This window comes from Buteo buteo, chromosome 2, assembly GCF_964188355.1.
Source record: "Buteo buteo chromosome 2, bButBut1.hap1.1, whole genome shotgun sequence".
Classification (NCBI taxonomy): Eukaryota; Metazoa; Chordata; class Aves; order Accipitriformes; family Accipitridae; genus Buteo; species Buteo buteo.
The window spans coordinates 37,947,171-37,966,006 of record NC_134172.1 but is presented as its reverse complement, the minus strand read 5'-3'; the positions used below and the strand labels follow the sequence as shown (position 1 = coordinate 37,966,006).

The 18,836-nt window shown below is 37.5% G+C and overlaps 1 protein-coding gene across 3 annotated transcripts in view; it reads left to right on the top strand.

Annotated features, from left to right (window-relative positions):
- Positions 1-18,836, top strand: part of SKAP2 (src kinase associated phosphoprotein 2) — a 120,677-nt gene that overhangs the window by 62,363 nt on the left and 39,478 nt on the right. For all 3 annotated transcript variants that reach the window (XM_075051158.1, XM_075051151.1, XM_075051142.1), the window contains 2 exons: positions 9,557-9,634; positions 10,372-10,455. In XM_075051158.1, coding sequence (XP_074907259.1) covers positions 9,557-9,634; positions 10,372-10,455 — 162 coding nt within the window. The remainder of the gene's footprint in view (positions 1-9,556; positions 9,635-10,371; positions 10,456-18,836) is intronic.

Sequence of the window (18,836 nt, the reverse complement as noted above, 5' to 3'; positions counted from 1 at the left end):
AGCTTTGTAAGAAATGACGTTTGGCAGTTTTTCTGCCAAAATGTATTAAATCCCTCTCATGTTCAGTTAAATAGTTGTCATTGCATAGTTTCAGTTCAGGCTTATTTGCTGAACGAAATGTGCCAGTTGCCCAAAGGTGAAATTTTGGACATTTCAAAAGTACGAATTAAAAACATTATGACAAAATCAGAAAAGTAATAGGAGACTTCTAGTTCTGATTACCCTGTTTTTCTTCAGGTGTTGTGATATGTGCTTATTTCCAAGTGATTCTTATGCTTACCAGGTGGCTATTTAAAAATAGTAGTAAACTGCAGTGTACAATTGTATTGTAGTATTACCTTTTCCAGATGTTTTAGATGTTAAGTTGAAAATTGTTTTTTTCACCTGGACTTATTAAAAGCTAGCTTTTAACTTGCTGTTTGATAAACCTATAGGACTTTCTTCCTATCAGTCATCTGGGAATACAGGAAACATGATGTGGTTAAAGATGCTATCCATATGCACTTTGACATCATGCTGGTCATATTCCAGCTGTAGACTCTTTATTCCTGGCCTTTTAATTTTCTTTGATTAGCTAACAGCACCTTCTGTGGTTCAGCTATCGTGTAGATATTCTGAATTTGTACTTACGGTTTCTAATCAAAATTGGATGTGTGTGCTTGTCTGTGAGACGATGCTGGGAAATTTCAGCTTGCCTACATCATTTCATGAGAATTTGCAGTACCTCTAATTGATCCATGATGGTCTATTTTGACTTGCTTCTATCTGCAATGCAGAGACATTGTTTTTATCTCTATGTTTTCCTGCATACTTTATTTCTCATAACAAAATAGGAAGCTGAGCTGCTTGTTGCATAGGCAAAATTTGTATTGTCAATCTCTACAACTGATACACTTTTCTGTAAGCTGTAGTGTGAGCCTCTGGGTGATTGAGACCTTTCTGTCTCGCACTGGAATGATTGATTAAACTTTAATGATCCTTGGAGGTATTTAAGCAAAACTTTTACATTTCTATGCCTTATATATTACAGTGGCATGAGTGGGAGACCTTGTACAAGACGCTTTTTCTTTACTGCTGTAAAGACTTGTCTTTTGTCGTCTTACCTCAGAATCTTTGAGAAACAGCAGAAGCAGGAAGGCTGTTCCTGTGAAGCGTGCAATGGCCCCTTTTATAACCCTGGGGGATAATGCCTGCTCACAGCACAAAACATTACTTTTTGTTTTTCGCCATGTGCTGTGGGTGTCATTTGTGAAATTTTAATAATTACCTATGTGAAAATCAAATCTGGATCAAGGGGTGAAAGCTATGAATTCCTCTGTACATTAAGGTGCTATGCAAAATTTAACAGTGAGTGTTTTAGAACTGATTTGAAAGCCAACAAAAGAATGCATAAGTCCAGGACAATATTGGTTTATAAATTCAAAGTTAGTTTGGATGAGGAGTGCATGATCCAAGATAATTCCATTAGACTGTAGATGCTGGTAAATGGACTCTGACTGGCTGATTCCCATAATTTATTAAAAAAAAATTTCTTTGTCAAAGACTACCTGGGCTTGTGCCAAAGCATTTGACACTTGTCCTGCACAACATCCTTGTCTCTTAGAGACATGGATTTGACGGATGGACCACTCAGTAGATAAGGAATTGGCTGGATGGTTGCACTCCAAGAGTTGTGGAAAATGGCTCGATGTTCAAGTGGAGACCAGTGAAGATTGGCTTTCTCGGGAGTCGGTACTGGGACCGGCGCTGTTAAACATCTTTGTCAGTGGCATGGACAGTGGAATTGAGTGCACCCTCAGCAAGTTTGCCAATGACACCAAGATTTGTGATGCAGTTGACATGCTGGAGGGAAGGGATCGCATCCAGAGGGACCTTGACAGGCTTGAGAGGTGGGCCCATGTGAACCTCATGACGCTCAACAAGGCTGAGTGTGAGGGTTGGGGCAGTCCCAAGCACAAATACAGGCTGGGTGATGAGTGGATTGAGAGCAGCCCTGTGGAGAAGGACTTGGGGGCATCAGTTGATGAGAAGCTCAACATGACCCAGCAATGTGTGTTTGCAGCCCAGAAAGCCAACCATATCTTGGGCTGCATCAAAAAAAGCGTGACCAGCAGGTCAAGGGAGGTGATTCTGCCCCTCTACTCCGCTCTCATGAGACCCCACCAGGAGTACTGCGTTCAGCTCTGGGGCCCCCAACATAAGGACATGGACCTGTTGGAGTGGGTCCAGAGGAGGGCCACGAAGATGATCAGAAGGCTGGAGCACCTCTCTTATGAAGACAGGCTGAGAGAGTTGGAGTTGTTAAGCCTGGAGAAGAGGAGGCTCCGGGGAGACCTTATAGCAGCCTTCTAGTACTTAAAGGGGGCGTACAAGAAAGCTGGAGAGGGACTTTGTCAGGGAGTGTAGTGGTAGGATAAGGGGTAACGGTTTTAAACTGAAAGAGGGTAGATTTAGATTAGATATAAGGAAGAAATTTTTCACTCTAAGGGTGGTGAGGCACTGGAACAGGTTGCCCAGAGAAGCTGTGGATGCCCCATGCCTGGAAGTGTTCAAGGCCAGGTTGGATGGGGCTTTGAGCAACCTGGTCTAGTGGAAGGTGTCCCTGCCCATGGCAGGGGCATTGGAACTAGATGATCTTTGAGGTCCCTTCCAACCCAAAACATTCTATGATTATATGAAATGAAATATGTTATAACTACTAAAGAAACTGCTCAGAAAACAGATGAGGATTGAGAAGCCATCTAAGATTTTTTAAAATTTACAATATCTAAATACACAGTTATTTAATTAGGAGCTAAATGAAAATGACAAAGAGACAGATCTCAAGCATGCTAACTGCTTAAAAGAACTAAATATTTCTGTAAAGAGTATGTTGCAGTGGTTTTTAGGCTGTCTGGCCCACTGCCTTCTCTTGAGTTTACAGGAAGGAAGGGAGGAGAAATGCTCATACCGCTATCCTTCCAAGGGAGGAGTCAAGAAGAAATACTCAGCATTTAGGCCTCTGAGGGTGTGGTATTAGTATTTGTAACCAATACTTCATATCCCAAATTAGAAAGAATTAAAACTAGAAACAGATGACACTGCTTTAAGTATTCTTTAATAAAATACATTGCTGGCTCTTCTTAGAGGAATATATCAAGGCAAGTTATTCTGCAAAAACTGTTGTAAACTGTTGGAGAACACAATGGTGAATGCTGGGGATGGCTCCAGAGCAAAACTTCATAGACTAGGCAGTCTTTGGAACAAGCACTTTGAAGACCAAAATGCTAGCTTTTCTTGAATCAATGTTTCAAAAGCTAAATATTTTCATTATATTTATTCCCCTGAATGAAATGCATTTTCTTTAACATTTATCTCTTGAATCTTGCATGTTAAACTAATTCAGAGCTATTAGGCTACTACATTTGCAAAGTACTGAAGTAGTCTTTGTGAAAGTGTTCAAGACAGTTAATGAAGCTAATGAGATTTCATGTGATCTTCCTACTGATAACTTTTCCTTAATCAGAAGACTCTAGGAAATGGGATTTTTAAAAACTCAGTATACATTAATCTTCTCTTTAATTAAAAAAAAAAGAAGTATGGAGAAGGTATGCATATGAAAGTAAAATACCTCCTCTTTAGCCTAGATTCACAGTGCTTGTGCAACAGATGTGACCCCAGTGTATTGCTATGTACAGATTCAAAGATAATTGAATCCCTCTGTAGCAGCTATTTAAAATGGGTAAATGCTGTATTTCCAGATCAAAATGAAATGGAGAGATATGAAGAATTTTGGGAGAAGTGTGTGAGAAGTGTGGTGGGAGGGAAGAAAAGAAGATGAAAATACTTTTTGTGTTGCTAGGAACATTACTCCTTTACTCAACTTTAACACAAATATTTTCAGAAAATCTTTGCCAATTTAGAATTGCAGCCTGAGAGATATCATAAAAGCCCTAAGCTTGAGGACACCCCCCCCTCCCCATTTTCTGCATTTTAAAGGATATTTTTCAATACTTAAGAGTAGCAACTCTTTGTTTTTAGAGAAAAATCCAGTTTCACACTAGATTACAAGATACACTTTCATATTGCCAGCATTTTTCCTCTCTGTTTTCTAGCTGATGTCAAAGTTTTTAATAACAATAATTCAAACAGGAATGGATTTCAGTTTCTCCTTTTGTATAAATGGATCTTCAGTGCAGTAAAAAGGAAGCTGGAAAAATAATTTTCAATAATAGCAATTTTTTTTCTTTTTTTTTTTTAGTTAAAGGAAGATAAAGAAATAGCAATCACTGTTTTCTCCATAGAATCAAATTAATGTATTTTATCCTGGCAGTTTTCTTTTACAAGGACTGAAGAACAGTGAGTTATTCTTATTTGAGGAAGAAGTCTTTACCATTATAATAGTTAAACCTATAGTCCTCTACTAGGAAAGTAAGCTGTAATCAACCACTTGGCTGTTACTGAATGACACTTATCTCTACTTTGCCTGTTTAACTTCCCATAAGCATGCTAAACACCTCTTTAGAATGCATTGACCTCTAATTATTTCTTGCTTTATGTATCCCTTAGCCCACACTGAAGAAATAAAAAATATTCCTATTGGTATACAGTGCAGCATAATACAAGCTGGTTTTGTTTTATTTATTTTTTATACAGAATGAAATTTTAACATGTTTGGGTCCTCCAAAAATCAAAATGCCATGCATAGTAATTGAATTTAATACTTTATCATGTGAAGTGACACTGATGAAATGGTTTTTAAGTAACAGGCCAAATTCACTATTGCAGTAGTGCAAAATTGCATCATTCAAGCTTTTGACTGTCTGATGACCAAGTTGCAAAAATTGTAGCCATGCCATAAGCTGTAGTCTGAGGTCCTTCTGAAGTCACAAGATGCACTGGATTTGAGGAATTCGTACAGTGGAACCTGTACATTAATACACCTATGTTAATAATGTTCATGTTTTTCTGAAGTCAAAGCATGACTGGTAGGAAAAGCTGGCTTTATGCTTGAGTGAGAGCATTTCATTTTCTTTTCACCAGAGGAATTTTTAGCCTGGCAGCAATAGCATTATAATAACTGCCAGCTGCTCACTTGGCACAAGAGTGCCTAGAACCAAGAGGAAGAGCCTGGTGCATTATATGTGTAATTTACTTTTTTCTAAAACTTGAAGGTCTAGGCTTCATAAATATTTTGATCTGGTCTTTGATGGCCTTTGTACACATCAGTCTGGGAATATGCATGTGGAGCATAACTTGCAGATTTTAGTTTGGAGTACATTGGAGTAATTCCCATGAGGATAAGAAGAGAAATTATTCTGGGAGATTCATCTGTGAGTGGGTGGTCAAGAAAGAAGGAAAACCTTTAACATTAAGCAGATGGACCTCCCTCATTTTATACTGTATATTAGGAATGCAAGATAATAATCTCCCCCAATATTGGATAGTATTGATCTGATTTTCACATCAAAAGAATAAGGTTTGAGACATTTGTGAGGTAGAAACTCGGGAATGGAAAGGAGGCTTTTTTTGTATCCTTAACTCTGTGCTTGCCCACCACTGTCAGGGCAATGATACAGCAGAAATTAGGTCTGGAAGAGTACACAGGAGCAACTGTTGAACCTTTCTCCACCTGTAAACTCACACAGCTGCAAGCCACAGACCACTTCTTGACTCACAGTGCCACTTTACTCTTTGGTATTTAAAATTGGCTTTGGAAACTACAGTGTGCCAAAGGAGAAACCAGGGAAGACTATGGGCCTTTTTAACATCTTTATTTCTAAATCCTTGAGACATATCTGGAAATGGACCATACAGGGGTAGGAAGTAGGTAGGAAGATATAGTGGTCTGTGCTGGTCTGATTTTGGGAGAGAAATTTTGCTCTGATCTGGTAGTCAGCTTGACCATAAGTATCTGAGCAGCAAATACTGAGACACCCAAGAAAGTTGATACCAGTAGGCTATCTTGCCTCCCTAGGATGCAAGCTCCTTGCATATCTATGTTTCATTTCTCACAGTGGATAATCTCCAGTGAAATTAGAGGAAGCTGAAATTCAGGCGATTTCACCTGCATCCGTGAAGGAAGGGAAAAATTTTCCTTGTCCTGAAGACAGCCTGGGGCATGCGTGAGACTATAATATTTGGGAATTCAGAGCTCTAAACTGTAAAGGAGTATGTGATTTGAAGCAAGTTGTTTAATTTGCTTCGCAGTTCTTTATTAAAAAAAATAGTAATGCCTTCTTTCTTGGCAGTCTTTCTCAGTGTTAAATAGTTTCATTGTAGAAGGAGCTGTCTAATTCAGAAGTCCTGTGCAGTAGTCAATTAATGAGTCTCTCATCTCTGCTGCTAGTGTAATGTAAACAAATGCTGCTTTACTATAATAAAGTGCTGCTTTAGTGATACTTTTTTTTTTTGATATTTGTGCCAAGCCTGATTTATTTCAAATGAATGGGGAAGCAACATTTTGATTGAAAACAACTGCAAAAAACAACCTGGTATGCAAATTCCGAACTTTCAGTTGGGAGTTCCCACATCTAGGGATTACAGTTTGCTCAATCCTGTTTGAGATGTGGGCAAGAGAGTAAAGCAATTAAGAAAAATGGAAGAAAAGTAGAAAGGTGACACAGTTTTAGGAGTCTTCTGTGCTGACTCTAGGCAGTAGCTGTAAGGAAGATGTCATTCTCTCTTGTTTCTTCCCCTCATTGTTTTTGTTGCAGTACAGGGGCAAGAGTATATCTGTTTGTGCCTTCTTCCTGCCGCATATGCACAACACCTGCAGTTAATGAGAATCTGAGAGGAGGTGGTTCTTTCTCTTTCCTTTATACTTTTCATACTACTTATTCTCCCTCCCCTTCCTTCTGGAGGTACAGGGCAACGAAAGAAAGAATTTAACCAGATTTATGCTTTTTCTTTCATGTACAGCTGTATGTGTCTTGGGATATTACAATAGGGTCTGTTTCTCCTGCCCTTCCACTAAAGTTCCATCATATTTTTTGGTTCCCAGGCTTCTCTGACAGAAGGATAATAATATGCACATGATCTGTTTTTGCTTCAGCTACTTACAGATTGTGAGTGGCAGTGGGGCTGACCAGCTGCTGCTTGTTTCATGGAGTTACTGCCTCAGTTGCTTTGAGGAACAGAAAAAGAAACTGTCTTCTCTGCAGGTTGAGAGTGGGAGGAGGACTTCTTCCTGCCGTGTCACCAGAACAGTGGAAGACTGCCTTTTTTCATGGAGGTTCTTTTCCTTGCAAGCTTTCAGTGCCCTATGCAAATAAATGTAGTTTCAGAAAATGCCATCATCAAATTAATCTTGACTTCTCTCAGCAGAAGTAGCAAAACTGTGAGTAGAATTTTGATGCTGTGAAGTAGTCAGTTCAGATGAGCTTCTACCTACAGGCAGAATAACATCAAGGAGTCCCCAAAGTATGTGTCCCTCTGGGACTAGATGTCTCATTTGATTTGACTGTTCACTAAATTATCACTTATCAAACTTCCTCATCAAAACCCAAACTGATACAAACAATAATGTATAAAATTAGATTCAAATAGTGGTTGAAATTCTTAAAATAAAAAATTTATGAGTGAAATGGTTTTGTTTGTTTGTTTGTTTAATGAGGTTTTACGTCTTCCACATCTGTGGGGATGCACTGTTCTAAAATGAGTCCTACTGGATGAGGTAAAGCTGTAAGTGTTGCACACTGATGCCTCCCAATGACCAGTATAAAGCAGCACACTATGTATATTTGTAAAACACTTCACCTCCCCCACTCATAGTATCATCATTAGATCATCTTTTTAAGTAACTATTAAACTTATCACATACCAGCCAGCGAATGTCTTTGTGTTAAATTCTCATTTAATGCTGTGCAGTGATTGCATATTATCAAGCAAGGGGGGACAACTGCATCATTTTATAATGCATGTACATGGAGCCAATAACTCTTGTGTTTTTAACACAGTAGTAAGAATTCCATAGAAGCTGAAATAATAGCTAGTGTACTCCTAATCTTTTAAAATAGTATTAATTAAAAAAATTCAGTGGAAATGTCAATGTATATAAAATTCTATGTACTGCCTTATGGTATCCAACAAAATCTTTTGTTGTCTGAAGAGCCAGTTGTATTAAGGAATGCATTCTCATTTTGACTATTTTCATAGTTTAAAAAATAGCATTCTCTGCACGTTCCTATCTCTTTTTCTTGTCTTTTTCCTCTCACAATTGTATTTAAATAAGACCACCATAAACCAACTCATTTGTGGACATTGATTAAAAAAATTCTGTTTTAAGGGACAGCCTAAAAATCCTGGAAGTTGGCATCACCTTCCAGAGACAGTGTTCTTGGTTCAAGGTCAGACAATTGATCTTTAGACCACACTGCATAGTTTAAAGTGGTTTTTTAGCACAGGGCTTGTCTGCTGATATCAGTCCTTTTTTGTATGTTTATATTGGTAGAACTTAATGAGATTACATATATTTTGATGAGTAATTGCTGCCTTGTAAACTTGCCACCTACCTACAGTGACTCTTATGAATATTTGATGATAATAAGTAGTAGGAACTTCACTGTGATGCTCACATGCACTTAAAACCAACAGCACAGGGATAGCTTTTGTTCTGCTTTTTTGCTTGTGGTAAACAGTATGACATTTATATACATGTTAATTATTAGACATATCTAACATATTCCTGTTCTTAATACAAGGAGCTCCATTTAAATCATAGTTCTGTTGTTTTAGGAGGGGAAGAATGCTGGATGGAAGACACAATTTTTAACATCTAGATTTCTATTTTAAGTTGAGGCAGGGTTGAATGGTAGGTCTCGTGCTTCTAGCTATGAATTAGCAGCTGAGAAAAAGGAAAAAATACAGTGGAACATACTCACCATTTTTCAAATGCAACCATGTTCTACAAAATCCAAAATTAGTATCTGTAGATGAACAATTTCATAGACTACTGTGCAATTTCTTTGGTCTATCCACTATCCAGGATATAGATCCTATAGGCAGTACTTTTGTGTCATATTGCAAATTAGGCAATGTCTGTCAACAGCAGGCATCACCTTTTATCATTTCTTCATCTGATTTCTTTTTTTGTAGATGGTGTTATAGAGGGTCCTCACCTTGTATGTTGTTTCAAGATGTTTCTGTACAAAGCTGGTATTGAAAACCACATTCCTGGTTTAATTGTGTTGAATTGTGATACTTGGTTTTGTTTGCACATTTGAAAACTTACTTCTTTCATTATCCAACTTGCTTTACAGCCCATGTTCAAAGCACAAACTAATGTTTTTTAAGTTGCCGTAGCTTGTTTAATTAAATGTTTTTCCTTCTGAGACTTGTAGGGCCTGCTACACAGTTGTATTTTTCCTAACTAAAGTGGAGAGGACAGCATCAACAGCTCTGACATTTATAATTAAAGGGGTTTTGTACTTAAAATAATTTGGCATAGCAGATACTAGAATTATTTTTTCCAGTAGCTCCTGCATATTGAGAGTGTAAAAATCTGTAAGTTTATTAATGCTACCATAGCATTTTTCTTGAAAAGCAGTATTTTACAGAATTTTTTTTTTTTTTTCAGGAAATCAGTTTCCTCCTATTGCAGCTCAGGATCTTCAGTTTGTTCTGAAGGCTGGATACCTGGAAAAACGCAGAAAAGGTAAGTAACTATCTTTGCGAAAACTAGTGTGTATTTTATATCTGTGAAATCTGTGTTCACTATTTGATCTTATACACACAAATAACTTTATAGAGGAGTGATAAATAAAATGGAATAGAAGCTGAAATGTTGAAGCATTATTATGCAGAAGAAACGCAGCACATAATTGCTCCTGTAGTATTAAAAGAAAAACCTATTTCTTTATTGACTAAAAAAAATCATGCTGTGAAAGTCCACTGTCAGCCATAATTCAGAGACTTTCAAATATTTTTGAAGAAAACATTAGGAATGTATGTAAAAGTACCATATGTTGACTTCATGTTTCAGTGAGCATCAAGATTTATTTTCCTTCAAGAGGGCAAATATTGATCTCTGCTTTGGTTCAGTCAATATTTACCTTGATTCAATAAATCTTATATTGTCACTTTAATACACACTTAATGCTGCAATAACTCTAGGAAATATTTAGGAAGTTGTTCATTATTTCCTTATATTTAATGTTACACATGACTTCTCTCTCTATATGATTTTAAATTCCCATTTGTTTTCTTACCACCAATTTTTATTTCTAATTTCCTTCTCAGTGCCACCCGTTTCTCTTTATATCCAGATTTTGTTTCCTTTCCTTAGTGCCTTTCCTGTCTCCTCCTTCCTCTTACCTCACCCTTGAAAAGAAGTAAGGTACTTGTGTTCAATAATGACATAAAATGTTATAACACAAATTGTATTAATTGCAGACCACAGTTTTCTTGGCTTTGAATGGCAGAAGCGTTGGTGTGCTATCAGTAAGACGGTCTTCTATTATTATGGAAGTGACAAAGGTAATTGTAATAATTATGGTAAACTAAAAATGATCTTTTAATGCACGGAAGGATATGAAAGCTTTAGTGGAGTTGGAAACTGCAAATCTAAGGTCATTTTAAGAAAGCAAGTGAAACCTTTAAAAGAATCTTTGGTTCTTAAACAGTGCTTTGAATTTTAAAAAAGTGTAAATATTCTTCAGAATCTGTAAGTGATATGCTTATTTTCTGAAGCAGGGAAACTGAGGAAAAAAGATTAAGTTACTTGTAAAGCTACTTTGTGTGCCAGTAACAGGTAGATATTAGGTTTGATAGTATGCTGGTACTCAATTGATTTACTGGACAGAAAACGTTCTTTCTATCTAAATAGGATGTTAAATTTAAAACATACTCTAGCAATTATACCTTCTGAGTTCTTTAAAGATGGTTCTGTCCAGGAAAATGTTAGTCTAAAAACCGCATAGTGGAGTTCCATGTTTCTTTCTAAATACTTTATGTTCTGAAAAAGCTAGAAATGAAGTAATATATTTAACTAAAAGCCAGTCATGGAGACTAAAGCTAGCTTCTGAAGGTGAATTCTAACTTTTAATGGCCAGTTTAGAAAGAGTATGGCATAAATTTGGGGATATTACTTTGAATTTTTAAAATTGATAGTCAAATAAAACATCCTTTAAATTGTGTGCCAAGTGTATTTGATGTTTAAGGGTAAAACAAATGATACAGAAATATATCTGAGTAAACTTTTAAAGTGCAATTATGGTTTTTGTCGCCCCCCCCCCCCCCCCCCCCAATACTTATTCCTGGGCAAACTTTCAATTGAAGCTTTTTTTTTCTTCTGCTTATGTTTGTGTGACACTACTTGAGATTAGTGCAGGTGGTTATTTTGTGTTGTTTTATTCAAAGACTAATTTAATTTGGTCCAGTTTGTTTCATTCCTCAATATGCTGACTCATTTAAACACATCCTCTTTTTAAAAACAAAAGAAATAAAGTAAGGGTCTATTTTTAATTCCAGTTTTCATCTTGCTACAGTTTCCTATCATATTCTCTGTTTCCAGAGTTTTGTTAGTATATCTGCTAAATATTCCCTTTTCTTCTTTGCTCTTTCCTTGGGATTTACAGATTGATCAAGCTTCAAAAACATAAACAATCTTTATTCAAAAATTTTGAGGAGGTATGGCATAACACTGATTTGTCAGTAATGATTTATTTCTTTCTCTGGAAAATTGTCTTGTGCTGTTTGTTTATATATAGTTATACATTACCTAGTACGTAAAAAATGGCAAGTTTTTTTGGTCAGAATGTATTGCTAGTTCTTAAAGATTGTTCTGTGTTTTTAAATCTTTGTCTTTTCATTTGCTCGTTTTGGGAAAAAAAGGAAAAAGCTTGGGGTGTTTTTTTTTTTTTTTTCTTGTGTCTGTGCTAATGACTATTTATGCTTTCTAGCATATGGTCTTTGGAGTAAGGCAGGAAAACTGCCCACCTGCCCTCTTTCCATCCTTTTTTTTTTTTTTTTTCCTTTTGCAACAACCTGACTATCGAGGCTGTGTTGTAACTTCTAATACCTATGCTGAAAGTTAAGATATATGCTCCCTAGCACTCGGCAGGTTGGTATCATGTTAGGAAGTAACTGTGATACACTGTGGGATCTCTTTCCTTTATGGATCTATAGACAGATGCTTTGGCTTATGCATTTATAGCTTTTGTAGGCTGCAGGTTGTTTGGGGAAGATCCTCCTAACCATAACGTAATGATGTGGGAGAGGTGTATAGTCCATGGAGGCACATAGTCCATGGGAATTGCATAGGCGTGGCCGGACTCCAAACAGTAGCTGACGGAAGAAGCAAACAAATCAGATGCATGAACTTCTGCCCTACCTCCATGTGACTGCTGCTGTTGGTGCAGAAAAACTAGTCCAGCATGGTGGAATCGTTTTGTCTTGCAGACCTGGGATGAGCAACAGTCACTCCAGAACTTGCCTTTGAAGAAGAAAGCTTTTTTCTAGACTGGTCAGAGGTACTTTCTTCAGCCCTCTGATGCCATGGTACATAAAGGTGCCTGTTCCAGTGCAGAAGCGAATTGCCACCATTGTGCAGAAACTGGATACCAGTGGTTGCTGTAGTTCCGTGGCAAACTAGTTTGCTGTTGAAACTGAGCTTTCGTCTTGATGGTTGTGAATGTATGTGCTGCTGTTTATCATGCTGTTTAGCTGCAGATTGTCAGGATGGATGAGGTGTGCGATGAGACAGTCCTGAGGAAATCTGGCATTTAGTCACTGGAGGAACCTGAAACTGTTTTCCTTCCCACTGTTACAGCCAGCAGTGGTACTTGCCATAGTATGCTGTTGTATTGGGGCCCTTCTTCTTTTGCTGTCACTCTTGATGCTGTACCAGATAACTTGGACCACGTAGAAAATCAATGTGTATTCTCACCTGCTCTAGAACAGTGATGAAGTGTGCATTTGGGTGGCTTCATGCAAATTGCTGCCACCTCCTGAATCATTGGGATGGCATCTGTCTAAGTGATGCTGGTCTGCCCTAGCCTGTGCAGTGACTGCAGATGTTTTGTATCAGCTGGGCCCTAGTTTCTGACAGGTTCCAGGGCTGATTGACACAATAGGGAAACTCCCCCTCCTTGATATGAACCTGGTTTGCAGAGAGACAGGGATTCCATACGTGCTCAGTCCTGCTGCCTGCGTCACTTTTAATGGATAATGGAGTGCTAGTGCCTGTGTGTTGTGGGACATGATGCAGGGAGGCAGCAGGGGTTTCTAGGTCCTTCTTGGCTTGTTTTGCATTGTGAATGTTTTTAAAACCAGACATGTAGGCAAATAATCCATGAAGGATATTTTATGTCTGGTGCAGTGAGTATTTTGTTGGCTAAGGTTTGATTTTCATGCTTAAATAGCAGTGTAAATATAATTGAATGCTAAGTGTGAGGCTATAAGGATGCCTTTTTATCAGGTTGTGTAGATTTGTTGTTTCCAAAACACTTTCAATTCTTCTAACTTTTTCCATTATACGTTGGGAAAGCAAGAAGTATGGAAATGTATGAAGCTCACAACTGCATGTAAGGAGAAGTTTCAGAATGATTTATTCAGAGCTGAATGATGAAAAGTATGAGGCCTAGGCTAGGAGAATATAGTACAAGCTAAAGCCTGTGAAAGTACAGTAAATGACTGTGTGTTTGTGTATGTGTGTGTGTTCACCTAAGAGATTACAAGCATCCTTTTAGCACTTGTGATGCCTGCAGGCTGATGAATGTCTTGTTTCCCTGTTTTCTCCTCTATTTTCTCATATGTTTGGTGCAGCATTGGATAGTGAAACATGTTACTTATCCCTGCAATATAGACAGGTCTGAGCAAATAATCTACATTTTTTTTCCCCTGATCAATGGTATGTGGAGGAGATGGAGAAACAAGGCTTGAAGGTTTAACCTAATTACATGTCAGAAATAGGTATTGCAGGAAGCCCATGTATATTTGCGCTTGTGCTGCAATATCTGTTGCCAACATGTGGCCCACAACATTGCTGAGAAGCGTGTTCAAATGTCAGAGCTGGCTTGGATTTCCAGAAGCTTATCTGGTCTACCTTATCATAGTCTTTCCTTCCATAAACCTTTTATAGTCTTTCTCTTTTTTTTGCTTCCATGCAGTTGCATCCTGAGTTGGGTACCCTTGCATATCATTTTTCTATATGATCTTTGGCAGTTCCTATGTACTTAAGACACCTAGGTGGTATGGCTAACCTTTCAGACCTCAAAGTGCATGTGAAGAAGGAAAGTTAATTTGTTGCTTTATAAATGAATGAATTAATGGCTTCATAACTTCTTCCTCACTAGGCCACAATGTTATATGCCCTTCTGTCACAGCAAACTGGAGAGATCAGCTAAATGTTTAGCAAGACAGTAATTGATAACATCATGGTAATTTTTTCCTCTGTTAATGGGCACTAAAAATTTATTTTCATTTTTATAACTTGAAAATGGTATCTGCCTGCCTGCCAGTAATGTTGAAGAGGGGGATAATTCAGAGGCTTTTAGAAAAGTCTGAGGTTTTGGGGGTTTTGGGTGTGGGTTTTTTTTTTTTTTTTTTAATTATTTTTAACGTGGACATGAAAATTTAGGATTTCTCTGACTTGTAAGATAGTGGTGGCCAGGCCAATGGATGGCTACTTCTATTTGTGCAAAAGAGGGTTTTTGTTTTATTTTATATTTTGTTTTTTTGAGGAACTTAGTGACTGAACAATATTAAGGGAGAGCGAAGGCTAGTTAGAGTTGCATTTGCAAATCTGTCCTAGTGACTCACCTAACCAGGCTACTGGAATTTCTCTCACATGCTAAGCTTGCATATTGCTCCTTCTGGGAGTAAGGAAATATATACAAACCCAATGGAAAGCTGCTGAAGTATCGTTTTGCTTTTAGTTATAGACCTCCTTCTCTTAGTCCTCCCTCTCTGAACAACCACATAGGAAAGGCAAAAATCCTTGTTTAATTTAGACTTTACTTTTGACAGAATCCATAATTGAAATCTGCAGGAATTGTGAATGTTCAATAGGACTTTGTTGTAGCAGGGTGATGGCAATCAAAGGCATCTATTTAATGAGTACTGAATCTTCTGCTATGAGAATGTTAAATTCAGACCTCAAGAGGCACACTTGCCATTAATAGTGCTTGATTTGAAAAATAACTATTGAGTATAAGCAAACCAAATATAAACAAACTAGTGCCCCAAATAGTGTGTTTCAATCATTGTCTCCATTTCTTCATTTTTTAAATTTAAATTTCTCAGAGAGCTAGATTAAAGGAAAGAAAAAAAAAAGTCAATTGCATTTCAGATCTGCTATCTAAAAGGGATGAACTCCTACCCATGCATTTGGAAAGAACTGTTCCAAAAGCTGGGGAATGGAATTACCATTTTGGAGATACTGACACTTACTATTTTTAGAAAGCAGACATCCTGCATATAGAAAAGTATGTGAAACTACATTTAGCATGAAGCCATGTAAACCGTAAGATCTTACAGGCTCCTAATTTCAAGATGAAGAGAGTTAAATTATAGATTCTAATAGTATCTATAAATACTTTATCACTCTCTGAAATCTTTCTGTTTGCCTTTGTTCTTTATGCCTTTCACTGTAACTTCTTTCCTTTCTACTATCTGACTGCTCTCTGTTCTTCAGAATGCACTAATTCTTTTTACATGTGATAATAATATGGGCATATTGCCTTAGGCCTCAAATGTACAGCCCAATCATTTCAAGACCCCATTGAAGGTTTACCCTTCTTTGTTTTAAAAGTTCCCATGGACTCAGTTATGCAAGGTTAATTCAAAATCCTTTTTGTCTGCTTCCCTCGAGACTCTTTTTTTCCCAATACAATATTGGCCCTGTTTCCATTGTTAACATTTCATTATTTTTAGAATGAATGAAGTTTATATGTAAGAAAAATATTTAAAGTGGCTCTCTAATTTCATTCAGATCGGTATTTTCTCTATTTTAAATATAGCCCCCAAATTTACTTCTCTCAAATATCTATGTACTAGTTTTGACTTTTTTTTAATACTTAGTGCCTGACTCTCCACTTTGTTATACTAGCTTTTTACAGTTCTAAATTCCTGATGCAAAATGATCTACACAGACCCAGATTTATTTTTCTGTTGTGTGCCTGATATGGGGAGAAGGGAAGATGAGGAGGAGATGAGAGCAAAGAACAGCTTATTCTGAAATGAGATTTGACTTAATTGTGGAACAGCTTATGCTTGATGACATTCATGATCCTTTTTGTTTTTACAAGACTGATAGTATTATACTTTTTGCAATTCTGTTCTATGTTGTTCTGGGACAACTTAAGGGTTTTCCGTTGTTGAATTGCAAAGCCCTATCTTGAGAAATTAAGAGGCAGCAGGGATGTTATTGTTCTTCAGAGAAGCGTGTTCCATCCGCATGTCTCTCCCTAGTTTGTCCTAAATATGCTGTTGTATTCCTGCCTAGGCTAAACTCCGGTTCTGATTAGGGGGTTCAAAATGAAAGTGAAATATCAGTAATGTAAATGTGCTTCCTTGAAGCTACTTTTAAGGCTTCCACCATAAAAAACAACTATATCTAATTTTAAGTCTCCAAGTAAAATCTTTAAGTCTTCAAAGTTTTTAAACATCAAAACCTGTTTTTAACTCTCCCTAAAGCACAGTGTTCAGAAAATACTTTTAATACAAATATAACTCTGAATGTAAAAGTTCACAGAAGTCACTGTGGCACTAACTTCACACAGCAGCTTTAAACTGAAAGCCCAAGTCTGCCTGCACACCTGTTTAGCTGCAAGCCTTTGCTGATAAATGAAGTCGAGATGATTGTTGAGTCTGATGATCACAAGATGGCCCTGCCTTCAAGTCTGCACCTGACTGCTGTGCCTGGCCAAACAGTTACCATGGTCATGGTTTGCTCTGTGGTGATCAGGTGATGGGGTTGGTCTCCAGTCCTGCCTGGAAAGGTCTATTCTGCAAGAGCAACTGGGATTTGTAGACCTCCATTGCTTGTCACCATCAGAGCATGCAGCTGAGCTATAACTGACCTGTGTCCTGCCATTCTGTATTTGTGGAGCCATTTCTCAGGACATACTAGGTCTTATCTCTGGCTTGTTGCCACAGGGAGTGTGAATGCATACTGAGAGTCTTTCTCTCAACTTTAATGGGTTCTGGGTCAGGGCTGTGAAGTGTCTCATTGTCTTAAAATTTCCTTATGGCCAACATTTTAAGCATATGCGTAATGCTACACTGGACTTTAATCAGGGGTACTTTACTGCACAGGCAATTAGAAGCGAAAGTAGCAATGCTATGACTAGCCTGTTGCTATAAAGGCCAGTGAAAGAATTTAACAGCAAAGGATATATATTTTTTTGGTGGTGCATACATGTAATTTTCATTAGCACTGGATTGGTGTGTTCAGAGAAATGACAGACAGTATAAACAGTAAACCAATCAAATACCATATGGATACCATGCACCACGTTCCTCTTCCAGTGCAAAGTACAGCATCTTTGTGTTTTAACTGTAATGCTCTTTGCAAGAATGAGTACCAGAATGGAGATCATCTGAGATTAGCTCTGTATAACTGTATTACCATAAAAGGGATCATCCATATCACAGAGAAGCAGTCTCAGAAATAATCTAAGAGACTAAATTTGAATACTTGCCTCATTTTTATCGTGACAAAATGTTTTTACCTTTTGACCTTTTGTTTATTCTGTCTGTGTGCTCCTATCTTCTATCTTCTTGGGTTTTGATAAACCTCAAGCATGGGAGAGTGAGAAACAGTATGTTTCACTTCATGTTCTCCCTGAGGTCACAAGTGAGGGAACAATAAAATTTCTAGGCAGAAACGAATTTCATTAAAAGGGGACCTAGTTAACCTACTGCAAGTTATTGTTTCTAATATCTGCGGTGGTGCAATTCCATGAATTTTACATCTGTGTGCTGTTTGATATAGGGGTGGAGGATTGAGCAAATATAAAATATTAGTCCTGTATCACTAATACTTAATGTAATTAAGACAAAATAAAACTTACTTTAGGGGAAGGGACTAGAAGAGAAAATAGAACAGTGCCCTGGATTTTCTCATATAGTTGTGTTATTTAGTATTTACTTGCCCTGGGTGAGAGTTCATAAAAATGTGGAAGGACAAAGAATTTGTGTCTATGTGCATGTAAGATTACTAGCAAGATTATTTTTATGGTGACTGCCCTTATGTCCACTGATGTTCATGTTGCTGTGTTAGCCAATTTTTGCCCTCTCAGGAGTGGAAAAAAGATTTCCTTTCCTATTAGATTTCCAGAAAGGTGACAAAATTATGTTGAAAATTGTAGTTTTTCCCTTTTTATCTACTGTAGAAGTTTTCTCCTTTTCATGACAAACATAAGCAATGGATGCTTGATTTGCACCTAAGTTCTGTTCAGCAATACTTAAAGTAGTTTTGCTGTTGTGCCTGATGCTTATTGTTAATTAATGCTTTTCTGTACTGTGGAAAAACCCCACACTTAATGGCATTTTCTTTCATTTGCAACTGCACTTTGTTCTTTGTTTGCTTGAGCAAAATGTGACTGATGATGCTTATCTTCACTTGAATGCTGCACTGTGATCTACAGAAATTGCAAAACTGAATTACTTTTACTAGTTTGCTTTGTTTTTAATATTCACCAAAACATGCCAGAGCACATAGAATCACGTGTAGGGTTTGGCCTGAAGAGCTCAGAAGGAGCGCACTGGTGCCACTTGCCCAACATGCAGTATATTTAAACTCAGGCCTGTTGTAAGTGATACTTTTATAAACCAGAACCTTTGAAAAGTAAAATTGTCTTTAAAACGACCACATGGCTCTACATAATAAACTGTGGTAGGGCTCAGTACTTTTA